Raw genomic sequence first — 26,190 nt, 5'->3', positions numbered from 1 at the left:
TGCTGAGTTCCTCCAGCATTTTGTGAATGTTTATTTAAATGTTATTATTGTTTAGTTAATTAATGGTTTTCTTTCAAAAACGTGATTTCCAATATACTGCCTCAAATTTGGTAACTGGATAATTAATTGGAAAAGCAAAATTTTATGCAGCTATATGAAAGAATAAGGTGAGTGAGACTAGTATAGCTCTTTGAATCGGCATCTCTAGGCAGAGTATGAAGATTTCTTTTGTCGTGTGAAATTCTGTGACCTTTTGATAATAGATATCACAAAGCAAAATATATATATATTACTGGACTCACGGTGCATCAAAAGACATATATTTTAACTCACAATTTGCCTTCATAATCTTTCCAAGCTTTGTCAAAGGGTTTCTTTATATCCTGCAACAAAATATAAAAAGTAAAAAGAATCAGTAACCAGGACTGGTACTAAACAAAGTCCGAAGGTTTTGGGAACATTTCAATGATGATTATCCCCATTGGTTCAAGAGCTTAATGGTTGAGAGGTAATAACTGTTCATGAACCTGGTGGTTCCAGAGGCTCCTGTACCTTCTTCCTGATGGCAACAGTGAGAAGACATCATGGCTTGGGTGGTGGACAGATCAATAGTATAAATGTAATTCTATTCGCTTAATTCCTTGTGTTAGTACATTTCATGTTTCAAATTCAGCTGATTAGAAGCCACATTACAATGAGTTATGAATATTGCATACTGCTTTTCAGTCAACACATTTCTGTGACCCAATCACACCTGCAAATGCATATAAAAATAAAACTACATATGATGGATATCTGAAATAAAAACAGAAACAACCATAAACATTCAATAGGTCAGGCAGTCTGTGGAAAGAGAAACAGAATTCATGTTTCAGATTGAAGACATGTCAGTGCTCTTGATGCCACCTGATCTGCTAAATGGTTCCTGCATTGCATGTGTGTCATGCAGGATCTCCAGCATCTAGAAAATCTCTTGTGGTTATGCTTCCTATTTTATATTTATATTTGCAGCTTTTCTTACTGTAGCTGCATATTCCACTATCTCTGGGGTGAAATACGAATTTTTCATGCATTTCAAAATCTGTGAATAAATTAGGCTCAATAAAAGATTGGTTCCCAAACCAAATTAGACTCAGCAACTAGTGGAGTGGTGTTGCATCAACAACCTTGCACCCAACATCAGTAAGATGGAAAAACTATTGTGGACTTCAGGAAGGGTAAGATGAAGGAACACATACCAATCTTTAGTGGGATCAGAATTGGATAGAGTGAGCTGTTTCAAGGTTCTAGGTGTCAAGTTCTCTGAGGACCTAACCTGGTCCCAACATATCGATGCAGCTATAAAGAAGGCAAGACAGCAACTATACTGAATTATGAGTTTGAAGAGATTTGATGTGTCAACAAATACACTCAAAAACTTCTATAGCTGTACCGAGGAGTGCATTCTGACAGGCTCCATCACTGTCTCGTATTGGGGAGGAGGGGGGGGCTACTGCACAGGACCGAAAGAAGCTGCAGAGGGTTGTAAATTTAGTCGGCTCCATCTTGAGTACTAGCCTACAAAGTACCTAGGACATGTTCAAGGAACGGTGTCTCAGAAAGACAGCATCCATTACTAAGGATCTCCAGCACCAAGGGCATGCCCTTTTCTCACTGTTACAATCAAGTAGGAGGTACAGAAGCCTGAAGGCACACACTCAGCGATTCAGGAACATCTTCTTCTCCTCTGCCATCAGATTCCTAAATGGACATTGAACCCGTGAACACTACCTCAGTTTTTTAATATATATTAAAAATATATATTTTAATATATTATATTAGTTGTAGCGGGCGACGGAGTAGAGGGAGACAGAGTAGGAAGGCTTTGGCTCCTGAGGCTTCGGCGAGCAGAGGCTGAGGAAGAGCTTCACTCCAAGTGAGGTAAGGTTGGGTCAGTTCCTTTAATAAATCTAATTACCTTAACAGTAGGTAATGGAGGCAGCAGTTAGGGCAGTTGAGTGCTCCGTTTGCAGGATGTGGAAAGTCAGGGCGAGCACAATCGTCCCTGATAACTACACCTGCGAAAGGTGCATCTAGCTGCAGCTCCTGACAAACCAAGTTAGGGAACTGGAGCTGGAGCTGGATGAACTTCGGATCATTCGGGAGGCAGAGACAGAAATAGAGAGGAGTTACAGGGAGATAGTCACCCCTAAGAGTCAGGAGACAGGTAGCTGGGTGAATGTCAGGAGAGGGAAGGGGAGTAGACAGAAGGATATTGAAGTGTGTAAGATAAGGGAAACAGATAGGGAAGTTATCAAAACTATGATGATTAAAGAAGAGGAAGTACTAGAGCCTTGAAGGAATATAAGAGTGGATAAGTCTCCGGGTCCTGACAGGATATTCCCTAGGTCCTTGAAGAAAGTTAGTGTGGAAATAGCAGGAGCTCTGACAGAAATATTTCAAATGTCATTAGAAACAGGGATGGTGCCAGAGGACTGGCGTATTGCTCATGTTGTTCCATTGTTTAAAAAGGGTTTTAAGAGTAAACCTAGCAATTATCGGCCTGTGAGTTTGACGTCAGTGGTGGGTAAATTGATGGAAAGTATTCTTAGAGATGGTATATATAATTATCTGGATAGACAGGGTCTGATTAGGAACAGTCAACATGGATTTGGCGTGGAAGGTCATGTTCGGCAAATCTTATTGAATTTTTTGAAGAGGTTACTAGGAAAGTTGACGAGGATAAGGCGGTGGATGCTTTCTATATGGACTTCAGTTAGGCCTTTGACAAGGTTCCACACGGAAGGTTGGTTAGGAAGGTTCAATCATCAGGTATTAATATTGAAGTAGTAAAATAGATTCAGCAGTGGCTGGAGGGGAGACGCCAGAGAGTGGTGGTGGATAACTGTTTGTCAGATTGGAGGCCGGTGACTAGTGGTGTGTCTCAGGGATCTGTACTGGGTCCAATGTTGTTTGTCATATACATTAATGATCCGGATGATAGGGTGGTAAATTGGATTAGTAAGTATGCAGATGATACTAAGATAGGTGGAGTTGTGGATAATGAAGTAGGTTTTCAAAGGTTGCAGAGAGATTTAGGCCAGTTAGAAGAGTGGGCTGAAAGATGGCAGATGGAATTTAATGCTGATAAATGTGAGGTGCTACATTTTGGTAGGACTAATCAAAACAGAACATACATGGTAAATGGTAGGGCATTGAAGAATGCAGTAGAACAGAGGGATCTAGGAATAATGGTGCATAGTTCCCTGAAGGTGGAATCTCATGTGGATAGGATGGTGAAGAAAGCTTTTGGTATGCTGACCTTTATAAATCAGAGCATTGAGTATAGGAGTTGGGATGTAATGTTGAATTTGTACATGGCATTGGTGAGGCCAAATTTGGAGTATTGTGTACAGTTTTGGTCACCGAATTATAGGAAAGATGCCAACAAAATAGAGAGAGTACAGAGAAGATTTACAGAATGTTACCTGGGTTTCATCACCTAAGTTACAGAGAAAGGTTGAAAAGTTGGGATTTATTCTTTGGAACATAGAAGGTTGAGGGGGGATTTGATAGAGGTATTTAAAATTATGAGGGGGATAGATAGAGTTGATGTGTACAGGCTTTTTCCATTGAGAGTGGGGGAGATTCAAACAAGAGGACATGAGTTGAGAGTTAAAGGGCAAAAGTTTAGGGGTAACATGAGGGGGAACTTCTTTACCCAGAGAGTGGTAGCTGTGTGGAACGAGCTTTCAGCAGAAGTGGTTGAGGCGGGGTCGATGTTGTTTAAAGTTAAATTGGAAACAGGAAAAGAATGGAGGGTTATGGGCTGAGTGCAGGTCGGTGGGATTAGGTGAGAGTAAGAGTTCGGCACGGACTAGAAGGGCCGAGATGGCCTATTTCTGTGCTATAATTGTTATATGGTTATATGGTTATTATTTCTGCTTTTTGCACGATTTTTAATCTTCAATATATGCATACTGTAATTGATTTACATAGAACATAGAACAGTACAGCACAGTACAGGCCCTTCAGCCCACAATATTGTGCCGACCCTCAAACCCTGCCTCCCATATAAGCCCCCACCTTAAATTCCTCCATATACCTGTCTAGTAGTCTCTTAAACTTCACGAGTGTATCTGCCTCCACCACTGACTCAGGCAATGCATTCCATGCACCAACCACTCTCTGAGTAAAAAACCTTCCTCTAATATCCCCCTTGAACTTCCCACCCCTCACCTTAAAGCCATGTCCTCTTGTATTGAGCAGTGGTGCCCTGGGGAAGAGGCACTGGCTATCCACTCTATTTATTCCTCTTATTATCTTGTACACCTCTATCATGTCTCCTCTCATCCTCCTCTCCAAAGAGTAAAGCCCTAGTTCCCTTAACCTCTGATCATAATGCATACTCTCTAAACGAGGCAGCATCCTGGTAAATCTCCTCTGTACTCTTTCCAATGCTTCCACATCCTTCCTATAGTATTTACTTATTTATTTCTCTTCTTCTATATTACGTATTGCATTAAACTGCTGCTGTTAAGGTAACAAATTTCCCGACACATGCCGGTGATAATAAACCTGATTCTCATTCTGTATACTTCCTTCTTTCAGTCATAACATCAGAGAATCCTCCAACAACCTCATGTCCATGCTTGCATTCTTGGTAAAAGCTGAGGTAATGTGTTGGCTTTAGTCAATTCAAATTGATAATTGATCATTTATTAATTTCTTACATCTAAGGAGTAAAAATCTTTATGTTGCGTCTCCGTTGCAATATACAAGCAACTAAGAGGAGAAATGAGGGAAGATATTACCCAAACACTAAGATTGTATACATGCAACACACACAAAATGCTGGAGGAACTTAGCAGCCAGGTAGCATGTATGGAAAAGAGTACAATTGAAGGGTCTAGGCCTGAAACGTCAGCTGTACTCCTTTCCATAGATGCTGCCTGGCCTGCTAAGTTCCTCCAGCATTTTGTGTGCGTTGCTTGGATTTCCAGCATCTGCAGATTTTCTCTTGTTTGTGATAAGATTGTATACATATTTGTTTTGAATACATGTATGTACAGTCAGATACTATGTACAGTGAGATCAATGTCTATTGATAAATCTGATAGCCTGTTATTCCTGGCCTTGATGCCTTTTGCCAGACAGTAGCAGCTGAAACAGTTTGTTGTTGGGGTGGCTGGAGTCCCTGATGATCTTCTGGGCCCGTTTTATGCACCTGCTGCTGTATATGTCCTGAATAGAGGAAAGTTCACATTCACAGATGCGCTGGGTGTCTGCACCACTCTCTGCAGTGCCCTGCAATTGAGGGTAGTACAGTTCCTGTACCAGGCGGTGACACAGTCAGTCAAGATGCATACTGATAACAAATTGATTCAAATCCAATTTTATTTTCAACTGCTGACTGTGGTCGATGGATTGGGATAGGAGAGTGTTAATGAACACTTTTCGGGAGTACTTCACTCAGTTTAGTTACCTAAGAGGAAGCTGGGAATTAAACTCAGCACATAGTAGTTAATTTGTCCTGAGTTCTGCAATTGCTTTTTTTTAAAAAAGTAGTTGTATTTATGTTAGTAACAAGCTGCATCTGATACTCCAAAGAAGCATAAAAATCAGAGGATTTATTCATCATTAATTGTTCTATATTGCCAAAGGATTTTTGTAAAATCATAGTCAATACTTCCTTACCCCTTTGACTCCTTTCAGTTCTCCTCTCAGTAGAGAGTTCAGGAAAAATACAATATGATTCGCACTCTGCAACTGAAGCAGAAAACATACAGTCAGGATTATGAAAGAACTGAATGAGAATGTGTGTGAAAGGGAAACCATACAGTAGACAATAAGTGTAAAACTAAGTAATATGAGCTTAATGATAAATAATTTTCTTGTTTAAAGGGCCAGCGAGCTTAGCAAGCAGGCGAACAAATAGATGGATCCAGCTTTAATCTTCAGTTTTGAATAATCTGAGTAGCATGTGTCACCTGAATGGGAGAATCAGCAAGGAAAGCTGCACCTCTGCCGCCAAGTCTGCAGGTGTGTTTATTTGGATGTCAGGTTAGAACAAGACTGGGCATGATAATACCTTTTACAATCAAATTATCTGCCAGCCCTCATTGCTAAACCTTACAAAGATTTACTGTGTTTTGTTTTGTTTCAGAAAAGATTAATCATGGAGATTGATCTACGTTATGTTGTTTGAAATAAAATCTGTGTTCTATTTAATTCAATGAAAACGCTAGATTTTTGTTGGGTAAAGTTACCAAAGGATATGGAGCATCGTCATGTAATAATGATCCAGATTAGTCATGTTGTAATTGAATGTCAAAACAAAGAGGGAATACCAAATCCTGTTCTTAAGTTTCTACTTTTGACCCATACACTTCTTAAATAAGTTATGGTACAAATGTGACTGAAGATAAATTGATCAAAGTCAAACATTGCAAATGACTTTGTGGCAGAGTTAGTTAAAAATTAATTATTTTCTTCGTATTGTTTCTGGCTAGTCTCTAAGAAATTCAAATTAAAAGCAGGTCTTGTCAATTTTTTGAATAAGTAATTTTTTTTAAAAAACTAATCAATTTAGAAATCAATTAAGAGTTACAATCAGAATAACCAGTAGAGCTGTGAAATCCTGTTGATCAACTAAATAGACACATCATGCAATATACTGACACTTTCAAGCAGCAATTTCATTTTAAATAATACTTATAAAATAACCCTGTTACATAAGACCATAAGACAGAGCAGAATTAGGCCATTCAGCCCATTGGGTCTGCTCCACCATTCCATTTATTATCCCTCTCCTGCCTCTGACACCCTTATGAATCAAGAACCTATCAACCTCCATTTTAAATATACCCAATGACTTGGCTTTCACAGCTATCTGTGGCAATGAATTCCACAGATTTACTACTCTCTGTCTAAAGAAGTTCCTCCTCATCTCTGTTCTATTGGAGTGACCTTGTATTCTGGGGCTAAGTCCTCTGGACCTAGACTCCATCATAAGAAACATTCTCTCCCTGTCCACTTTGTCTAGGCTTTTCTATGTCTGACTGGTTTCAATGAGATTTTCCCCCCAACATTCTTCTAAATTCCACCGAGTACAGGCCCAGAGGCTTCAAATGCTCCTCGTATGTTAACCCCTTCATTTCCAGGATGACTCCCGTGCACCTCCTTTGGACTCTCTTCAATGCTAGTACATCAGGAGCCCAAAATTTCTCAACATAATGTGTTGTGGTCAATGCCTTATAAAGCCTCAGCATTACAGCCTTGCTTTTATTTCTTGTCCTTTCAAACTACCTACATATTTAGATCAGGGACATATTAACAGCTGTAAAAATTAATATGAACAGAATCACACTTGAGAACAGAATCAGATTTAAGATCTTTCACCAAAGCCAGAAATGTGAAAATTAACTGATTAATATTAATGAATGTGTAAGATAGATAATAAATTTTCATTCATGTGATATCGATGACACAGGAAATGCTGTCATTTACTGTCCATCCTTAATCACCCTCGAAAGGAGGAGTTATTTATCATTAGTTGCATGGAATCACAAGGTCACATTGATCAAAAACAGTACAGTTCCTTCCCTGGAGACACACGAGATTGCAGATATTGGAATGTAGAGGAATACTGATTGAACTCAGTGGATTGAGCAGTATCTAATAGGGGAAGGAATTGCCAATGTTTTGGGTCCAACCTGGCCATCAGTCATGATGTAGGTTTTTGCCCTGAAACATCGACAATTCCTTTCTCTCACAGATGTTGCTCGACCCACAGGATTCCTCCAGCAGATTGTGTGTTGCTCTACATTTACTACCCTTTTGGGCATCAGAGAGAACCAGACAGTTTTAAATGAGATTTTTACTCAGAACATTTTTTTAAAATTCCAGATCTATTTCATTACTTAAATTAAAACTCGCAAGCACCTATTTAAACTTGTATCACCATTCAGTTAATCACTGTGATATCATAATATTATGCACAGATAGTTACCGATCCTATCTAGATTGAGAATCAGAAATATTTTAATTTGATGAAGAATGGTGCAAACATTGTTCATGTGTTTTGGGGCATACAATTTTAAACCCTTTTGCAGACCAAAAGCAACAGACAAATTTAAAATGTGACACCTCCTTACAATGGAAAAGCTGGAATCACAGTTTTCAACCTCCACCGCAAAAGTATGAAGCCAGAAACATAACTTTCATCTCCATTCCTCCCACATCCCAATTTGTCCACCAGCTGTGTATTCTCACTTTAATTATATTCGCCTGCCCTCAAAAACTGATAGATTAATTACCATTAACATTTTGTTTCTTCAACTGAGCAGTTTTGTATATTGTATTAGCTTTTTATTAAATCCCTCATGTTAGGGGCTGGTTTAAATAAATTGGAACTTTTTAATTCAACTACATTAAATACACTTTCCTTTTCCTATGGAATTCTAGGCTCATGATGAAGGACAAGAGAATTCAAGAAAACTTTATTATATTGATAATGCAATATTTATGTATGCTACTCTATATACTTAAAATAAAAGGCGACCATGAATAAAAATCAGGGAAATATTTATTTATTTACAAAGATCGTGACAATTCTGGGTCTCATTTATGCATGGAACTGCCCAGAAATGTGTCATAATTATCATGATTTTGGGCTATGCTCGTGTAGTCTCTGGATAGTGTGGATCATTTATTCAAAAGCAGGATTTTCCAAATCTTATGAAACCTGCTTTCTCGCTTTTGAAGGGGAATCTGTTGGCTTTTGCCAAGGACCAAGGTTCCTCCTCTAACCTCTTACCTTTCAAATGGCTATAAAGACCATCTTCTACTGTAACAGTTCTGAAAGAAATGATGTCCTTTTAAATATATTACTCAAACCAATTTTTATTACTAAATGGCATTCACTCCCTGTTCTGACGCTATCAGTAAATAAAATGAATGCTCATTTCTGTAAATGATTTGACTTTTACATTTCAAAGCACTGCTGATATGGTAGATTTCCTGTTTTCTGATATGAAGTTCCCACGGCTACACTGTATTCTGGTAGATTTTTTGCTGTGGCCACCCCCATAATTCTGAGAGTGAAAGCACAGACATACCAAAAATTGGATCTGAAATCCTGCTATCAGTATAAAACATTAGTTTTTAATAGTATTAAAATGTATACAACCTCATAAACCACAAAATTAATAAATACAATCTAGAAATATGCTCTAAAGCCCAACTGCTTTATAAATTACTTATTTTCTAATAAGTACAATGAAGAACAGAGAATAATAAGGTAGTCCAATTAGGTCTCCAAAACAAAAAAAAAGCAGACAGTGATCACATAAAGCTACCTGCTTAGAGTTCAATTGTAGGTTTAGACCTGCACTGAAGCTGACTCTTATGCTTTCCATACCATAAACATCCATGTTTTTCCAACTGGCATCGTGCACTGTTCTCCCACAGTGGAGTTGTAATCTGATATTTCAATTCAATTGTGCACTGTGCACTGTTCTCCCTCACTGGAGTGGTAATCTGATATTTCAATTCAATTGTGACTGTTCTCCTACAGTGGAGTGGTAATCTGATATTTCAATTCAATTGTGACTGTTCTCCCACAGTGGAGTGGTAATCTGATATTTCAATTCAATTCAATTGTGCTCTGTGCACTGTTCTCCCTTAGTGAAGTGGTAATTTGATACTTAGATAATCTCTGATTTAAAATAGCACTGGACCATTGAAAAGGACCAACCGCAAAGGACCAGCAACTTTGTGATACTGTATATGATGTTTGTGGATCAAGCCTTGAGGAATCATACTTGTAATGATTTGTTGAAGTAATGGAAAACATTTTACAACATTGTACATCTTGCCCTTGACCTTTTCCACATACCAGGCTTCACCTATCACCTTCCAGCTAGCCTCTTTCCCCTCCACCCACCTTTTTATTCTGGCACCTTCCCCCTTCAGTCCTGAGGATGTGTCTTGGCCCAAAACATCGACTGTTTATTTTTTTCCAGACATGCTGCCTGACCCGCTGAGTTCCTCCATCCTCCAGCATGTGATGCTTTGTATATCATAAATATGTAAAGAGGAGATTGTGGCGACCCACTTTCTAGCACACACGAACCGGCTCACAACAGCGCGCGCAGGCAGAGGGCCGGCCCCAAAAAGGGCGCCAGGCCATCTTCACCAGCAGGGTGAAAATCCTGCACGCGGAAGGGGTCTGGGAATATGCATTCCCCACAGCAGTCCCGCCCAGGGAGGGCGGGAACGGGAAGGCTTTAAAGCAGGCCGCGAAGTTTGAATAAATCGCTTTCATTGCAACTCCAACTCACTGACTCCGTGTGGTTATTCTAGCGCTGCGTGTAGCACACCGCTACAAGATTTTGATTTTATTGTGGTTCTAACTTATAATTTTGATACTTATAAGCTGCTTTGAATTAATAATTTTCCAAATACTGGAAATCTTTAAAAAATGATTTAGTACTTGCAAAATTATTAATTCAAAATGGCTCACAAGCAACAAAATTCTAAGTTAGAACCATAATATCAAAGTCTCCATTGTACAAATTTATTTTTATATAAAAATAATGAGCTGAAGCTGACTAAATATACAGAACAACGAGTAGGTTTTCTAACATTATATAATCTGGACTAATGTTTTAAAATATTCTCCAAAAACAGCTACTAACTAAAAGTGAACTAAGTTTTATATTTGGGTTATGATACCTCGTCTGGAGCTGTCATGCTACAAAAACTGATTAATAGGCTATTTCAGATGACAGCAGCAGGTTGTTCATATTGGCTCATACTGAGTATGATTGATCTTAAGTCTGAATCAGTACTACTTAACTTCCAGTTTTAACCTTAGCTTTATTGATCAGATTTACCTAAACTGCTGAGTACTCAATTTTAGTTCCTATCAACAATAAATTCAAATAGGAGTAGGTAATTTAGAGTCATTACACTGTTTGAACTACAGAATTACAAGCAGCTGTATTTTATTTGGAGTTTGAGGAGATTTGGTATGTTATTAAATGCACTTGCAAATGTCTACAGATGTACCGACGTACCATGGACAGCATTCTAACTGGCTGCATCACTGTCTGGTATGGGGTGGGGAGGTGGGGGCCATGGCACAGGATTAAAATAAACTGCAGAAAGTTGTAAATTCAGCGCCATCATGGGCATTAGCCTCCTCAGTATCTAGTACATCTCTAAGGATTGATGCCTCAAAAATTAAGGACCCCCATCACTCAGCACATGACCTCTTCTCATTGCTACCATCAGGAAGGAGGTACAGAAGTCTGAAGGTATACACTCAATGACTCAGTAACAGCTTCTTCCCCTCTGCCATCAGATTTCTGTATGGACATTGAACACATGAACACTACCTCACTACTTTTTTGCACTAATTATTTAATTTACCACATACTTCTTATGGTAATTTCCAGTTTTTATTATGTATTCCAATGTACTGCTGCCACACAACAACAAATTTCACAACATATGCCAATGATATTAAACCTGATTCTGATATTGAGCTTGTATAGTATATCAGCCAAAACACCAGTCACGGCTCTCTCTGACTATTCCACACCACAGTCAAGTTCTCAAGGTTGGTGCCACATTACTCGTGCTTATCAACATCTTTTCCTATTAGATTTGAATATATTGATGTCTTTAGAACTCTTTCATATAAACACTTAGGTTTTATTTCATTTTAGTTTTCTCTTAAATGTTTGCACTCTATTCAGTTTCTATAGTCATAGAATCTACAGCACAGAAACACGCACTGTGACCTAGCTTATTCATATCGACCAAAACCCCCAGCTGAGCTAAACCTATTTGCCCACATTTAGCCCATATCCCTCCAAATTTTTCCTATCTAAAACAGTTTGTTAAAAAGTTTCATTTTATAATAATTTTAAATTTACACAATTAAAGCTAATTAACCAATACTGGACATGATGCTGAGGTACACTCGAGGATGCACTGTGACACATCATCAGTGATGTAACTTGGGATCATCGAGTATTTCAAGTTTTCAATGTCAGACACCCTTGCTCAGGCGACCCAGCCAGGGTTGTCGGCCCCGGCTTGTGTCCACAGGTCAATACTGGACATAACTAATATTAGACGCATTTACTCACATTTGTCCCATATCCCTCCAAATCTATCCTATGCATTTTGTTAAATGCTGCATTTTATTATCATTTTCCATTGATACAACTACAACTAATTAATCAATACTATTTTAAAACATTAATACCAGTTTTTTGCAAAATATTACAAAATTATGCACTAAATTGAAAATTATATCCACATATATTAAAAAGCGCCTAATATATATATTAAAAACTGCCCAAGTCCTACACCTACCCATGCATCTCCTCCCTCACCTCTGTTCAGGGTTGCAAACAGTTCTTCCAGGTGAGGCAACACCTCATCTGCAAATCAGGTGGCGTTGTCTATTGTGTCCAGTGCTCCCGATGCAGTCTACTCTACGTTGGAGAGACCCATCGTAAATTATGGGACTGCTTTGTCAAGCACCATCGCACCATCCGCCACAAGTGGGATTTCCCAGTGGCCAAACACTTTAATTCGATTCCCATTCCGACATTTCGATCCATGGCCTCCTCTTGTGCCAAGATGAGGCCTCCCTTAGGGTGGAGGAGCAACAACTTATATTCCATCTGGGTAGCCTCCAAGCAAATGGCATGAATATCAGTTTCTCTTTCAGGTGAACAAGTTCCTCCCCCCCCCCCCACTCCTTTTCCCCACTCTGACCTTGCACTTCTTCTCACCTGCCTATTATTCCCCCCTGGGTCCCCCTTCCTTCCCTTATTGTCTACTCTCTTCTCCTATCAGATTCTTTCTTCTTCAGCGCTTGACCTTTCCCACCCACCTGGCTTCATCTATCATTTTCCAGCTAGCCTCTTGCCCTTCACCCTGCCTTTTTATTCTGGCATCTTTCTCCTTCCTTCTGTGTCTCAGCCCGCAATGTCAACTGTTTACTATTTTCCATAGATGCTGCCTGATGTGCTGAGTTTTTCCGACATTTTGTGTATGTATAAAAAATAGTTAGAGGGCTCTGTGACAACTCTATTTCTGTCCATCTCATGTATAATAAATCTGACATTTGTGTTTTGTACATTCCAAGGAAACAGAAGTATATAAATAAGCTTTTGAAACAAACTTATTCAAGAAATGCAGCACAAAAACAAATTCTCTGAAACAGGGGTTCCCAACCTTTTTTATAGCATGACCCCTACAATTTACTGAGAGGTCTGTGGACCTCAAGTTGGGAACCCCTGCTCTGAGATGAATCGCATTTGTTTAACCATGCCTTGATGACTTCTTCAGAGTTCAATTTTTCACATTCACCACTGGCCTTACCAGGTTCCTCATCGGTGTCAGCAGCTCTCGAGAGTACTCTGCAAATTTACTGAAAGCTTCAGCCAGGACCAACTCCTCATTACTTTGGAAATTAGCTACAAGTTTGTCCAGCTCATTAACAAATGTTTCTTGAAAGGAAAGGCCTTCTGTAAATGTAAAAAGTCTAGCAGTTAGTTTCCAGAAAAAAATGTACATACACATGTTGTTTATTGCTAGTCCAATGTTGGCAAATTTCATTGATGATTCTGCATTGATTTCCATTGATGTAAAACAAATTGGTTTATCTTTTAACATTTCAAAGCTTTTATTCTCTGGTAATCAACCTACAAAGATAAAAAGACGAGCTCTAGTTACCGGAACTGATCATTCACAAGGATCATCTATCATTTCTGCAAGACATAGAACAATATTCCTTCCTCTACAACCAGGTTCCCAACCTTTTTAATGCCACGGACCCCTACCATTAGCCGAGGGGTACGTGGACTCCAAGTTGGGAACCCCTGCTCTAGAATGAAGTAAGGGAGAAATACAAGAATATATTAAACTAAACTCAGAGGGTGGCAAGTGTGAGGAAAAAGCTGTCAACACAAGTGGTGGATGCAGATTTGACTTTAGCATTTAAGAGAAATGTAGATGGGAGGGGAATAGAGGACTACGGTCTGGGTGCAGGTCAATGGGACTAGGCATAATAATATTTTTGCACAGACTAGATGGACCAAAGGGTCAATTTCTGTGTGGTAGTGTTTTATATCTCTAAACAACAATAATGGATAAATTGAAGCTTTTATTTTGGAACTCAGACACAAGATCAGAATTTTTGAAACATTTAAACAGCACTTTGTATTTGTTAATAGAATCTACAAAACACAGTGACTTCTGTGGTGATACATTACTTTGTGTTTTCAACAGATGTTGGGTGCTATTATAATGCAAGTCATCATAGCAGAGATTTAATGTGGTGTAAACTTCCTGTAATTTATAGAAAAATTGAAATTCAATTCAGTTGCATTCTTGAAGAATCACATATCAGTAAAGCAGCACTCTTATACTTCAAGTACTATTGAGCCCCATGCATCATTACAAGATCAATTAATTAATTCCTAATGATACAGATGCTTTGAATATGTGTCATTTTCAGTAACTCTTGTGAAATGGAATGTGGAAAGATTTGTAAAATAAACAGAGAGACTTAAAAGTGCATTCCTCTATAATTGAACTCTGAAGTTCTAAAATTGCTTTAATGGCTGCAGGCAATTAAAGGAAGCATGCCTTCATAATTGAGTAAGAAAATCCGGTGATGAATCAGCAATATCAAATTTACTGCGGCATTTGAGATGGCTTCAAAAATTCAGGACAAGTCACAAAAATCCTCAATTACTTTTACACATATATCATTTTAAATCTAGCAGCATATGTTCATTGTAGCTTTATTTTTGACACAAACTTGATGGCAGTATTCATTTTAATTGCAGTAACTAATTCAGATTCTGATCTGGTAATTCAGATTGTTATGCAAATATGTAACTGAATCCTACAGCATAAATTCCAAATAACAAATTGTGGTCTACTATAATTATCATACACCTAATATTTAGAAGAGTCACACAGCAAACACAGAGTGGTGCCTTGTATACCAAGCTCCATAAAAATAAATGAATCAACACCAACATTCTGTATTTGTGCAACAAATTTAACAAGGGGCTTCACAAGAGTGTCACCTTAAGGGTCTTGATAGCTGAAATGTAGAAGTGTCAATGGTGTCAGATTCTACCAGTTTGCTCACTTTTTGAACTACACATTTATTATTGTATCATATAGTTCTTTAAAAAATGTATTGCTCTGTACTACTGCTGCAAAACAACCTATTTCATGACATAAGTCAGTGAGGGCACCACAGTAACGTAATGGTTAGCACAATGCTTTGTAGTACCAGTGAACCAGGTTCATTTCCTGTTGCTGCCTGTAAGGAGATCATACATGTGTGGGTTTCCTCTGGGTGCTCTGGTTTCTTCCCACAGTCCAAAGGCGAAACGGTTAGTAGGTTAATTAGTCATTGTAGATTGTCCCGTGATTAGGCTGGGGCTAAGTCGGGGGTTGCTGAGTGGCGTGGCTTAAAGTTACAAAAGGGCCTTCTCTGTGATGTATCTCAATAAAATTATTTTTAAAAATAGACCTGATTCTGAATGGTAGAGTGTTTTAAAATAGGACTGTTCAGGAAGCCAAAATTCGAGAGAAAAAACTGCAGATGTTGAAAATGCAAAACAAAAAACAGAAATGCAGAAAACATTCATCAAAAATAGAGTAGATATTTTGGGCCATTTCATCAGAACCGGGAAAGTGAGAAAACAACCATGCTTTAAACAGCAGAAAGCAGAGGGAACATCTGTGACAGTAAAGAAAAAGAATCAAAGCATAGAGATACATGCATACTGCAGGGACAATAAAAAGAATAGTTACCAGAAATTGTGAAATTCAGTATTAAGTGTTACTGTACCTAGATAGAGGATGAGGTGCCAATCGCCGAACATATACACCCAGTGGCCACTTTACTAGGTACACCTGTACACCTGCCCGTTAATGCAAGTATCTTGTTAAAGAGAGAGGTCAGACGAGAGCGGCCAGACTGGTTCAAGCTGACAGGAAGACAATAGTAACTCAAATAACTATATGTTACAACAATGATGTGCAGAAAAGCATCTCTGAACTGGCAACAATTGAAGTGGATGGTCTACAGCAGCAGAAGACCATGAATGTTTACTCAATGGCCGCTTTACTAGGTATCGGAGATACATAATAAAGTGGCCACTGAGTGTATATTGGAGCAACGTAGGAAGCAAAGGACATAAAAGCTAGAGTGGAGGCCAGATGGACAGTGAAAGTGACAGGTGAGTGGATGCTCAGGGATGCTCTTGCAGACCGAATTGAGGTGTACTGCAAAGCAATTACCCGATCAGAATTTGTTCCCTTCCACATGGAGGTGATTACATTGTGAGCACAAAATGCAATGCATTAGGTAAGCAGGAGTGCAAGTGAATTCTTATTTCAATTGGACTGACTTAGTGGTTCTAGTTCAAGTTTATTGTCATTCAACCAACCACATGTATTGTATGCAGCTAAACAAAACATTATTTCTCTGGGGCCAAATAGTTGCACATAGCGCATATGATTATGATCCAGTACAAACAGTCACAAAATAATATTAGCAGAAGTCCCTGGGTGGTATGGTCTAAAGATTGATAGGTTGACAAAGTGCAAAGCTGATACCTGTGTTTAGCGAAGTCATGTGATAGATCTCCAATAGTTGTATGGAAAAGTGCCATAAGAACTGGAGCAGATGGTGAAGGTGGAGGAGTGGACCAGGAAATAATGAAGGAAACAGTCCCTTCAGAATGCTAGGAAAGGTAAAGAGTCTGGTTGTGAAATCCTGTTGCAGGTGTTAGAAGTTACAGATGTTAATCCATTGAATGTGTAGGCTAGTGAGGCTGGTGCTGCAATAGAAGTATATTCTTGTTCTGCCTGGGAGGAGATGGAATGAGAACAGAAGTACAGTACAGGGATTTGCGGAAATATGCTGAGTACCATATCAATGATGGTGGAGGGGGAGTCGCAAGAAAAAGACATCTTAAGAGCACTAGAGTGGAATGTCTCATCACCTAAGTACCCTTTTGCAGACTGTTTCTCACCCACTGTTGCAGCTTAGTGTTCCCAGAACTTACTTTATCTTGGAAGTTTCATGACAGGAGGAGATCACAGAACTACTGAAGACTGAGAACATGGAGTGGTTTGAAGAAAAGAGTAAGATTTTTTTTTTAAATTCAGGTACTAACCAAGAAGCACTGTAGCTCAGAAGCACAGGAGTGATGGGCAAGCAGGATTTGGTATGTCAGAAAAGAAGTAGCAGAGTTATATGTAACTTAAAGTTTATGGAGGACACAAGATGAAAGGACATCCCAGAACACCGTGAAATAATTGAGTCTAGAGATGTCTAAGATGTTAGTGCAATTATATTACAGCGCCAGCAAACCGAGTTAAAATCTTGCCACTGTATTTAAGGAGTTTGTACGATCTTCCCATGACCATGTGGGTTTCCTCCCACATTCCAAAAACATACAGATTAATAGGTTAATTGGTCACATGCATGTAGTTGGGTGGTGCCAGCTTACTGGGCCAAAATAGCCTGTGACTGTCCTGAATCGCTAAATAAAATTTAAAAATAATAGAAAATCAGGAAAAACAGGAAAAAATTGAGGATATGAACTCCACAAAAACTCTGTTACATGTCTTAATGCAAAGACACAAGTCAGTAATTTAATTTTGAATTCAATTGAAGGTAAGCTCTCTAACTGAAGCAAAACCATTAGATCCAAATATCCATATTCACTGTATAACAAAATAACAATCCTTGAATGCATTTTTATATGTCATCATATTTAAAGATGTGCTTTGCTCTTTACCTTGACCTGAGGTATATCTCATTTTGACTGCCTTCTTCATTTTCTGGAGTACAGACCTGTCCTTGTCTAAAGTCTAAAGAAAGAAAATAAAACATCAGTCTGTTGACACATCAGATGCCCTTTAAAGTACATTTAGTGAATGAAAGTGACCAAAACTCTTGAGAATTTGCAATCACTTGAAGACATGCTATAATTTGTATCAAATAAATATCTATTCCATATTTCCAAAGCTCCCTTTGAATGTAGGTTTTATTGGGCATGTGGTATTCACTTGCAAATCTGGCCTGTGCCAACAGGTGCAGGTGCCTCAATATCATTCTTGTTTACTACAGACTAAATCAGAATACATTACTGTAAGTATGGTCTGACTGAACCTTTATGTGGATTTACAATTCATAGAGCCATAGAGGACTAGAGGAGAGAAAAAGATCCTTCGGTCCACATTTTCATGGCAAAGTTACGGAAATAGATAGCCAGGCCTTTCTTACACACAGATATTGCTGCTGCCCAGGTTGGGACCCGGCTGGGTTTCAACTCAGGACCACCTGCTTTGAAGTCCAGAACCGATGCCACGACACCAGCCAGCCCACGCCAAACTATTATTCTGCCTGGTCCCACTGACCCACACATGGCCCATAGCCCTCAATACCCCTCCTATCCATGTACTTATCCAAACTTTTCTTAAATGTTGCAATCAAACCCACTTCCACCACTTCCTCTGGCAGCTTCCCCACTCTCACCACTCTCTGAGTGAAAAAGTTTCTCCTCCTGTTCCCCTTCAATATTTGCCTTTCATCTTTAACCGCATAATTTTGTATACCTCTTGATTATAGTTTTCCATAACTCCAGCCATAAAATGTAAACCCAAAAATTCAATGATTGTGAGCATGTTTTCTAACCAGAATGTACAATCTAGATAATCCCATTTTCCAGCATATATCCATAGTCTAAATCTATTCACTTCCTGGCTATTGATGTGCTAGTCTAAGTACCTCCCAAATATTGCTCTTACATCTCCTTCAAACAATTTCCCTGCAGTGCATTCCAGGAACCTACCACTTTCTGTGTAATGGTGGTAGTACATCGCCAGCGATCTGCGTTCAATTCCCATCACTGTTTGTAAGGAGCCGGTAAGTTCTTGCTGTGACAGTGTTGATTTCCTCTGGGTGCTCCAGTTTCCTCCCACATACAAGTTACTAGGTTTTAACTGGTCACATGGGTGCAACCGGGTGGCATAGGCTCGTTGGGATGGAAAGGCCTGTTATCGTGCTATATCTCTAAATTAAATTAAAAACTTGCCTCACAAATCCCTATTTAACTTTTCTCCTCTCACCTTAAAGCTACCCTAGGAAAAAAAAACTTTATCCACCCTATCTATGCCTCTTATAATTTTATATACTTCTATCAAGTTGCCCCTGAGCATCCAACATTCTAGAGAAAACAATCCAAGTTTGTCCAACCTCTCATTATTTCTAATATTCTCTAATCTAGGTTACATCTAGGTGAACAACTTCTGCATCCTCTCAAAAGTCTTCACATCCTTTTTGTATTGTGTCAACAAGAACTATGTACCATACTCCAAATTAAGCTGAAACAAAGTTTAATACAGCCAGGACCACAACAGACTTCTTAATTTTTATACTCAACACCCTGATTGATGAAGGCAAGTCTGTCACATGCATTCTTCACCACCCTATCTACTCGTGTTTCCATTCCTAGGAAGCTATGGATTCCATAGAACACTACAGCACAGAAAACAGGCCATTCGGCCCTTCTAGTCTGTGTCAAAACTTTATTCCACTAGTCCCATTGTCCTGTGCCCAGTCCATAACCCTCCAGACCTCTCCCATCCATGTATCTATCCAACTTATTCTTAAATCTTAAGACTGAGCATTTACCATGTCAGATGGCAGCTCGTTCCACACTCCCACCACTCTCTGAGGAAAGAAATTCCCCCTAATGTTCCCCCTAAACCTTTCCCCTTTCACCTCAAAGCCATGTCCTCTCATATTTATCTCTCCTAATCTAAGTGGAAAGAGCCTGCTCACATTTACTCTGTCTATACCCCACACAATTTTGTAAACCTCTATCAAATCTCCCCTCATTCTTCTACGCTCCAAGGAATGAAGTCCTAACCTGTTCAATCTTTCCCTGTAACTCAACTCCTGAAGACCCAGCAACATCCGAGTAAATCTTCTCTGCACTCCTTCAATCTTACTGATATCCTTCCTATAGTTAGGTGACCAGAACTGCACACAATACTCTAAATTTGACCTCGCCAATGTTTTATACAACCTCACCATAACATCCCAACTCCGACATGCAATACTTAGATTTATAAATCCCAGGAAGCCAAAAGCCTTCTTTACAATCCTGTCTACCTGTGACGCCACTTTCTGGGAATTATGTATCTGAACTCCCAGATCCCTTTGTTCCTCTGCACTCCTCTGTGCCCTACCATTTACTGTGTATGTTCTACCTTGATTTGTCTTTCCAAAATGCAACACCTCACACTTGTCTGCATTAATTTCCATCTGCCATTTTCTGGCCCATTTTTCCAGTTGGTCCAGATCCCTCTGCAAGCTTTGAAAGCCTTCCTCGCTGTCCACAACGCCTCCAACCTTAGTGTCATCAGCAAACTTGCTGATCCAATTTACCACATTATCATCCAGATCATTGATATAGACAACAAACAACAATAGTCCCAGCACAGATCCTTGGGGCACACCACTAGTCACAGGCCTCCAGTCTGATAAGCAATCATCCACTACCACACAGCCAGTTTCGAATCCAGTTTACAACCTCTCCATGGCTACCTAGTGTATGAACCTTCTGAACTAACCTCCCATGTGGGACCTTGTCAAAGGCCTTATTAAAGTCTATGTAGACAACATCCACAGCTTTTCCTTCATCTACTTTCTTGGTAACCTCCTCGAAAAACTCTACACGATCTACCACGCACAAAGCCATACTGACTATCCTTAATCAGCCCTTGGCCGTCCAAATACTTGTATATCCGATCTCTCAGAACACCTTCCAATAATTTACCTACTACTGATGTCAGGCTCACCGGCCTGTAATTACCTGGTTTACTATTGGAGCCTTTTTTAAACAACGGAACAACATGAGCTACTCTCCAATCCTCCGGCACTGCACCCGTGGCTAAGGACATTTTAAATATTTCTGCCAGGGCCTCTGCAATTTCTACACTAGGCTCTCTAAAGGTCCGTGGAAATATCCTGTCAGGCCCGGGAGATTTATCTACTTTTATTCTCTGTATGGCAGCAAGCACCTCCTCCTCTTTAATCTCTATGTGTTCCATGACACTGCTGCTTGTTTCTCTTCCTTCCATATACACTATGCCAGCTTCCTGAGCAAATACTGATTCCAACCCAAGAACCCTCTGTACGTCTACACCCCTCAAAGCTTTTCAATTTTCTGTCTACTTTTCTATTACACTTGACCTCCCAAAATACAAGGATTTCTGTGCAACACACACAAAATGCTGGCGGAACTCAGCAGACCAGGCAGCATCTAGGAAAAGAGTACGGCCAACGTTTCAGGCTTGCTGAGATCCGCCAGCATTTTGTGTGTGTTGCTCGGATTTCCACATCTGCAGATTTTCTCTTGTTTGTGACAAATATTTCTGTGAAGTCCCACACTGGACCCCCTACAATTTGCCTACCGACACAACCGATTGTCAGATGATGCAATAGCCACAGATCTACACACCATCCTTACACATCTGGAGAAGAAGGATGCTTATGTGAGAATGCCGCTCTTGGACTACAGTCCTGCATTCAACACCATAACTCCCTCCAGACTCGACAAGAAGCTCAAAGACCTCGGCCTTCATCCTGCATTATGTAGCTGGCTCCTGGACTTCCGGTCAGATCGCCGACAGGTGGTAAGAGTGGGCTCCCTCACCTCTGACCCTCTGACTCTCAACACAGGTGCCCCTCAGGGCTGTGTACTAAGCCCCCTCCTTTACTCGCTGTATACCAATGACTGTGTCACAACCTACAGCTCCAATCTGCTAATTAAATTTGCTGACAATACTACATTGATTGGCCTAATCTCAAATAATAACAAGGCAGCCTACAGAGAAGAAGTCATCACCCTGACACAGTGGTGGCAAGAAAACAACCTCTCCCTCAATGTCTCAAAAACAAAGGAGCTGTTTGTGGACTACAGGAGGAATGGAGACAGGCTCACCCCTATTGACATCAATGGATCCGGGGTTGAGTGGGTGAACAGCTTTAAGTTCCTCGGCATACACATCACCGAAGATCTCACATGGTCTGTACATACCTGCTGTTTGGTGAAATAGGCACAACAGTGCCTCTTTCACCTCAGACGGTTGAAGAAGTTTGGTACGAACCCCCAAATCCTAAGAACTCAATTAATTCATGCTGATACAATTGTATTTCTCCATTATATTGACTGTCCTGCTATACATACTATTTATTATAAATGACTATAAATTGCACATTGCCTATTTAGACAGAGATGTAACATCAGGATTTTTACTCCTCATGTATTTGAAGGATGCAAGTGATAAAGTCAATTCAATTCACCTTAATATATTTTCAAGAGCACCAACATCTCTTCCTTCTTGATATTAATATATCCTAGAACAAAAGCATCGCTCTCTCTATGGTGAATACTTTATACTTTATTGTCGCCAAACAATTGATACTAGAACATACAATCATCACAGTGATATTTGATTCTGCGCTTCCCACTCCCTGGATTACAAATCGATAGTAAACATCAAAAATTTAAATTATAAATCATAAATAGAAAATAGAAAAATGGAAAGTAAGGTAGTGCAAAAAAAAAAAAAACCGAGAGGCAGGTCCGGATATTTGGAGGGTACGGCCCAGATCCGGGTCAGGATCCGTTCAGCAGTCTTATCACAGTTGGAAAGAAGCTGTTCCCAGATCTGGCCATATGAGTCTTCAAGCTCCTGACTCTTCTCCCAGAGGGAAGAGGGACAAAAAAGTGTGTTGGCTGGGTGGGTTGTGTCCTTGATTATCCTGGCAGCACTGCTCTGACAGCGTGCCGTGTAAAGTGAGTCCAACGACGGAAGATTGGTTTGTGTGATGTGCTGCGCCATGTTCACGATCTTCTGCAGCTTCTTTTGGTCTTGAATAGGACAACTTCCATACCAGGTTGTGATGCACCCTAGAAGAATGCTTTCTACGGTGCATCTCTAAAAATTAGTGAGGGTAGGGGACAGGCCAAATTTCTTCCGTTTTCTCAGGAAGTAATGGCGCTGGTGGGCCTTCTTGGCAGTGGACTCTGCTTGGTTGGACCAAGACAGGTCATTTGTGACATTGACCCCGAGGAACTTAAAGCTTTTGACCTGTTCCACTTGCGCACCACCGATATAAATGGGGTCGTGCGGTCCGCTACTCCTTCTGAAGTCAACAACCAATTCCTTCATCTTGCTGACGTTGAGGGATAGGTTATTGTCTTTGCACCATGCCACCAGGTTCTTAATTTTCTCTCTGTACTCAAACCCATCATTACCCGAGGTACGGCCTAAATTGTTGTGTCATCAGCAAACTTACATATTGAGTTCGATGGAAACTTGGCTACACAATCATGGGTGTACAGTGAGTACAGCAGGGGGCTGAGTACACAGCCCTGTAGGGCACCTGTGCCCTACAAATCTGAAGTACTCATTTAGTATCTCGCTCACTTCCTTTGACTCAGGCATAAATTCTCTCCTTTGTTTTTGAGTGATCCAAACTCTCCTTGCTTACTTTCCTGTTAATGAATGTATAGAACTGCTCAGACTTCTTTTATCCAGGGAAAACAGTCCCCAAATGGAATTCCAATAATTCACCAATCACTAGGGTAAGAAATTCCCTTCATCTGTGACTTCACCTTTTTGAGTCCATTAACCTAGTCCGATAGTTCCAAAAACGATCATTTCATCAAACTTTTGAAATGAAATGCAACATTAGGTTGTAAGCGGCACATGTATACTAATCAATATTCATTGAAAAGACCATGCCTACTAAAGAATACAGACCAAAATTAACCTGAGTATGAAAAGGCACTTATTGATGATATTGCTTAACCTTTTTGAGTGTCAAAAATAACCAAAATAAAATTTAAGAAACAATAAATTTCTTAGAATTGATAGGGCAGAGTTTAAAAGAAGTGGGTGTTTACTTAACACTATAAACTACACATGATAATGTTATCTATCATATCAGCAATCAATACAATATTGTAATAACCTGAAGTGAAAAATTAGAAAAAAAAATGAGGAGTTCATTCTACACACCAGTCAAGTTTTGTGACAAACTAAATTAACACTGTTAATGATAACAATAAGATGAACACAGGTACTTTAGGGTGAGATGTTTTTAAGAATCTAGACTGTCTATATCAAAATTCAAAGGGCGGGCACACATGACACTTGGAGAAAATGAATTGTGGAAATTAGTTAGTTCCATTTAAAGTTAAATGGCATACACGGAAACACTAAACAGTTATTAGAGCACACTCAACAAGGAATAAAGATGGTCTTAATTTTGAACTCTCAGTTTCTCAGTCAGGAACTTCAATGATGTGGCTGGCTCTTTGCCAAATGGTCTTTATCACCAAATATGGAAGGATACAGCCATATCCCTCTGCTGTTGAAATAGGTTTAGAAATCCCATAAGACCAAGAATTGCAACTGTACACTACTTCATACAGTTTTTGTGCAGGCATTGTATGCTCATTATTCAAAACCAAATCTGGGACATGCTATCCTGAAGTGTAATGTTTGACATAGTTCCCACTATGAACAAGACTATTCTATACCATTCACTGATTTTTAATGTGCCTTAATGACTACTGCCTGGTAGCTCTGACATCCACTATTATGAAGTGCTTTGAGAAGCTGGTCATGGCCTGCACTGACTTCAGCTTCCAAGACAATTTGACCCACTGCAATTTGGCTACCACTGAAACAGGTCTATAGCAGATGTCATCTCCCTAGCCCTATATTCATCTCTAGTGCATCTGGAGTAAGGACAATGACTCCACATTCAAAACTATAATTCTGAGCAAAGTCATCTCCAAACTCCTAAATCCAGGACTCAAACCTCCCTTTGCAACTGGATCCTTGACCTCCTGACCAACAGACCACAATCAGTAGGGATAGGCAGCAACATTTCTGCCAAAATTATTCTCAACACTGGTGCTCCACAAAGCTCTGTCCTACTCTACTCCCTATGCACTCAGACCACGTGGCCACTGTGCTGTAACTCCATCTATATGTCTGAAGATGATACCATTGTCATAGGCCATGTCTCAAGTAGTGATGAGTCAGAGTACAGGAAGGAGGAGTGGGGGGTGTGGTGCACATATTCCTGTTCACATGAACAGTGCTGACATCAAAAGGGTATAAGTTCCTAGAAGTGAACATTACCAATCGTCTGAACTGGTCTGACGACGTTGACAGCACAGCCAAGAAAGCTCATCACTGCCTCTTTTTCCTCAACAGGCTAAAGAAATTTGGCATGTCCTCTTTGACTCTTACCAATTTTGATTGATGTTTCATAGAAAGCATCCTATCCAGATATCATCAAGACTTGTATGACAACTGATCTGCTCAGCCCATGACCTCAGGTAATCAGAGAATAGTGGACATAGGGCAGTCCATCATGAAAATCTGTTAACCTCCCTCATGGTGTCTCCCAAACCTTCTTGTTGGCTCAGTAAAGTGGCCATCATAATCAAAGATCTCTTCTATGTCTCACATTCCCTTTTCTTCACACTCCCATTGGGCAGAAGACATAAAAGCCTGAAAGCCTGAAAGGTTCAGGGAAAACTTCAATCCCACTATTAAAAGACTACTGAATGATTCCCTAGCATGATAATATCGCCTCACAATCTCGGGATCAGAATCAGGCCTATTATTACTGACGTATGCAATGAAATTTACCTCATGTGACCTTGTGCCTTATTTTCTGCCTGTACTGCACTTTCTCTCTAACTGTACACTTTATTCTGCACTCTGTTATTAATTTCCCTTGTACTACTTGATTGCACTGTAGTATTAAATAGATCTGTACGGACAATATGAAAGGTAAGTTTTTCACTGTACATGTGACCAGAATAATTATTAATGAACGTAGGGAACTCTTATAAATTGGAAATAAAGCCATGTATTTCAAGAAATAATAGAAAGTAAAATATTGTGTCAAGAGACTACATAGAAATGTGAGACAGACTTCTGACCACCCACGAAAGCATCAACTAATCAAGAAAGAGATTGGAACGATTCTGGGCATCTTTCATCTTCACAGAGACTGAGCACATTTGTGAAGGTAGTTTTAAGGGC

The 26,190-nt window shown here is 39.7% G+C and overlaps 1 protein-coding gene across 1 annotated transcript in view; it reads right to left on the bottom strand.

Moving 5' to 3' along the window:
• Positions 1-26,190, bottom strand: part of LOC140188153 (arf-GAP with SH3 domain, ANK repeat and PH domain-containing protein 1-like) — a 185,484-nt gene that overhangs the window by 114,309 nt on the left and 44,985 nt on the right. The window contains exons 2-5 of the mRNA XM_072244143.1: positions 17,841-17,913; positions 13,387-13,532; positions 5,677-5,748; positions 334-383 (exon numbers count right to left, since the gene is read on the bottom strand). Coding sequence (XP_072100244.1) covers positions 334-383; positions 5,677-5,748; positions 13,387-13,532; positions 17,841-17,913 — 341 coding nt within the window. The remainder of the gene's footprint in view (positions 1-333; positions 384-5,676; positions 5,749-13,386; positions 13,533-17,840; positions 17,914-26,190) is intronic.

Source organism: Mobula birostris, chromosome 2 (assembly GCF_030028105.1).
Source record: "Mobula birostris isolate sMobBir1 chromosome 2, sMobBir1.hap1, whole genome shotgun sequence".
In the NCBI taxonomy this organism is placed as follows: domain Eukaryota; kingdom Metazoa; phylum Chordata; class Chondrichthyes; order Myliobatiformes; family Myliobatidae; genus Mobula; species Mobula birostris.
This window is presented reverse-complemented; position numbering and strand designations above follow the sequence as displayed.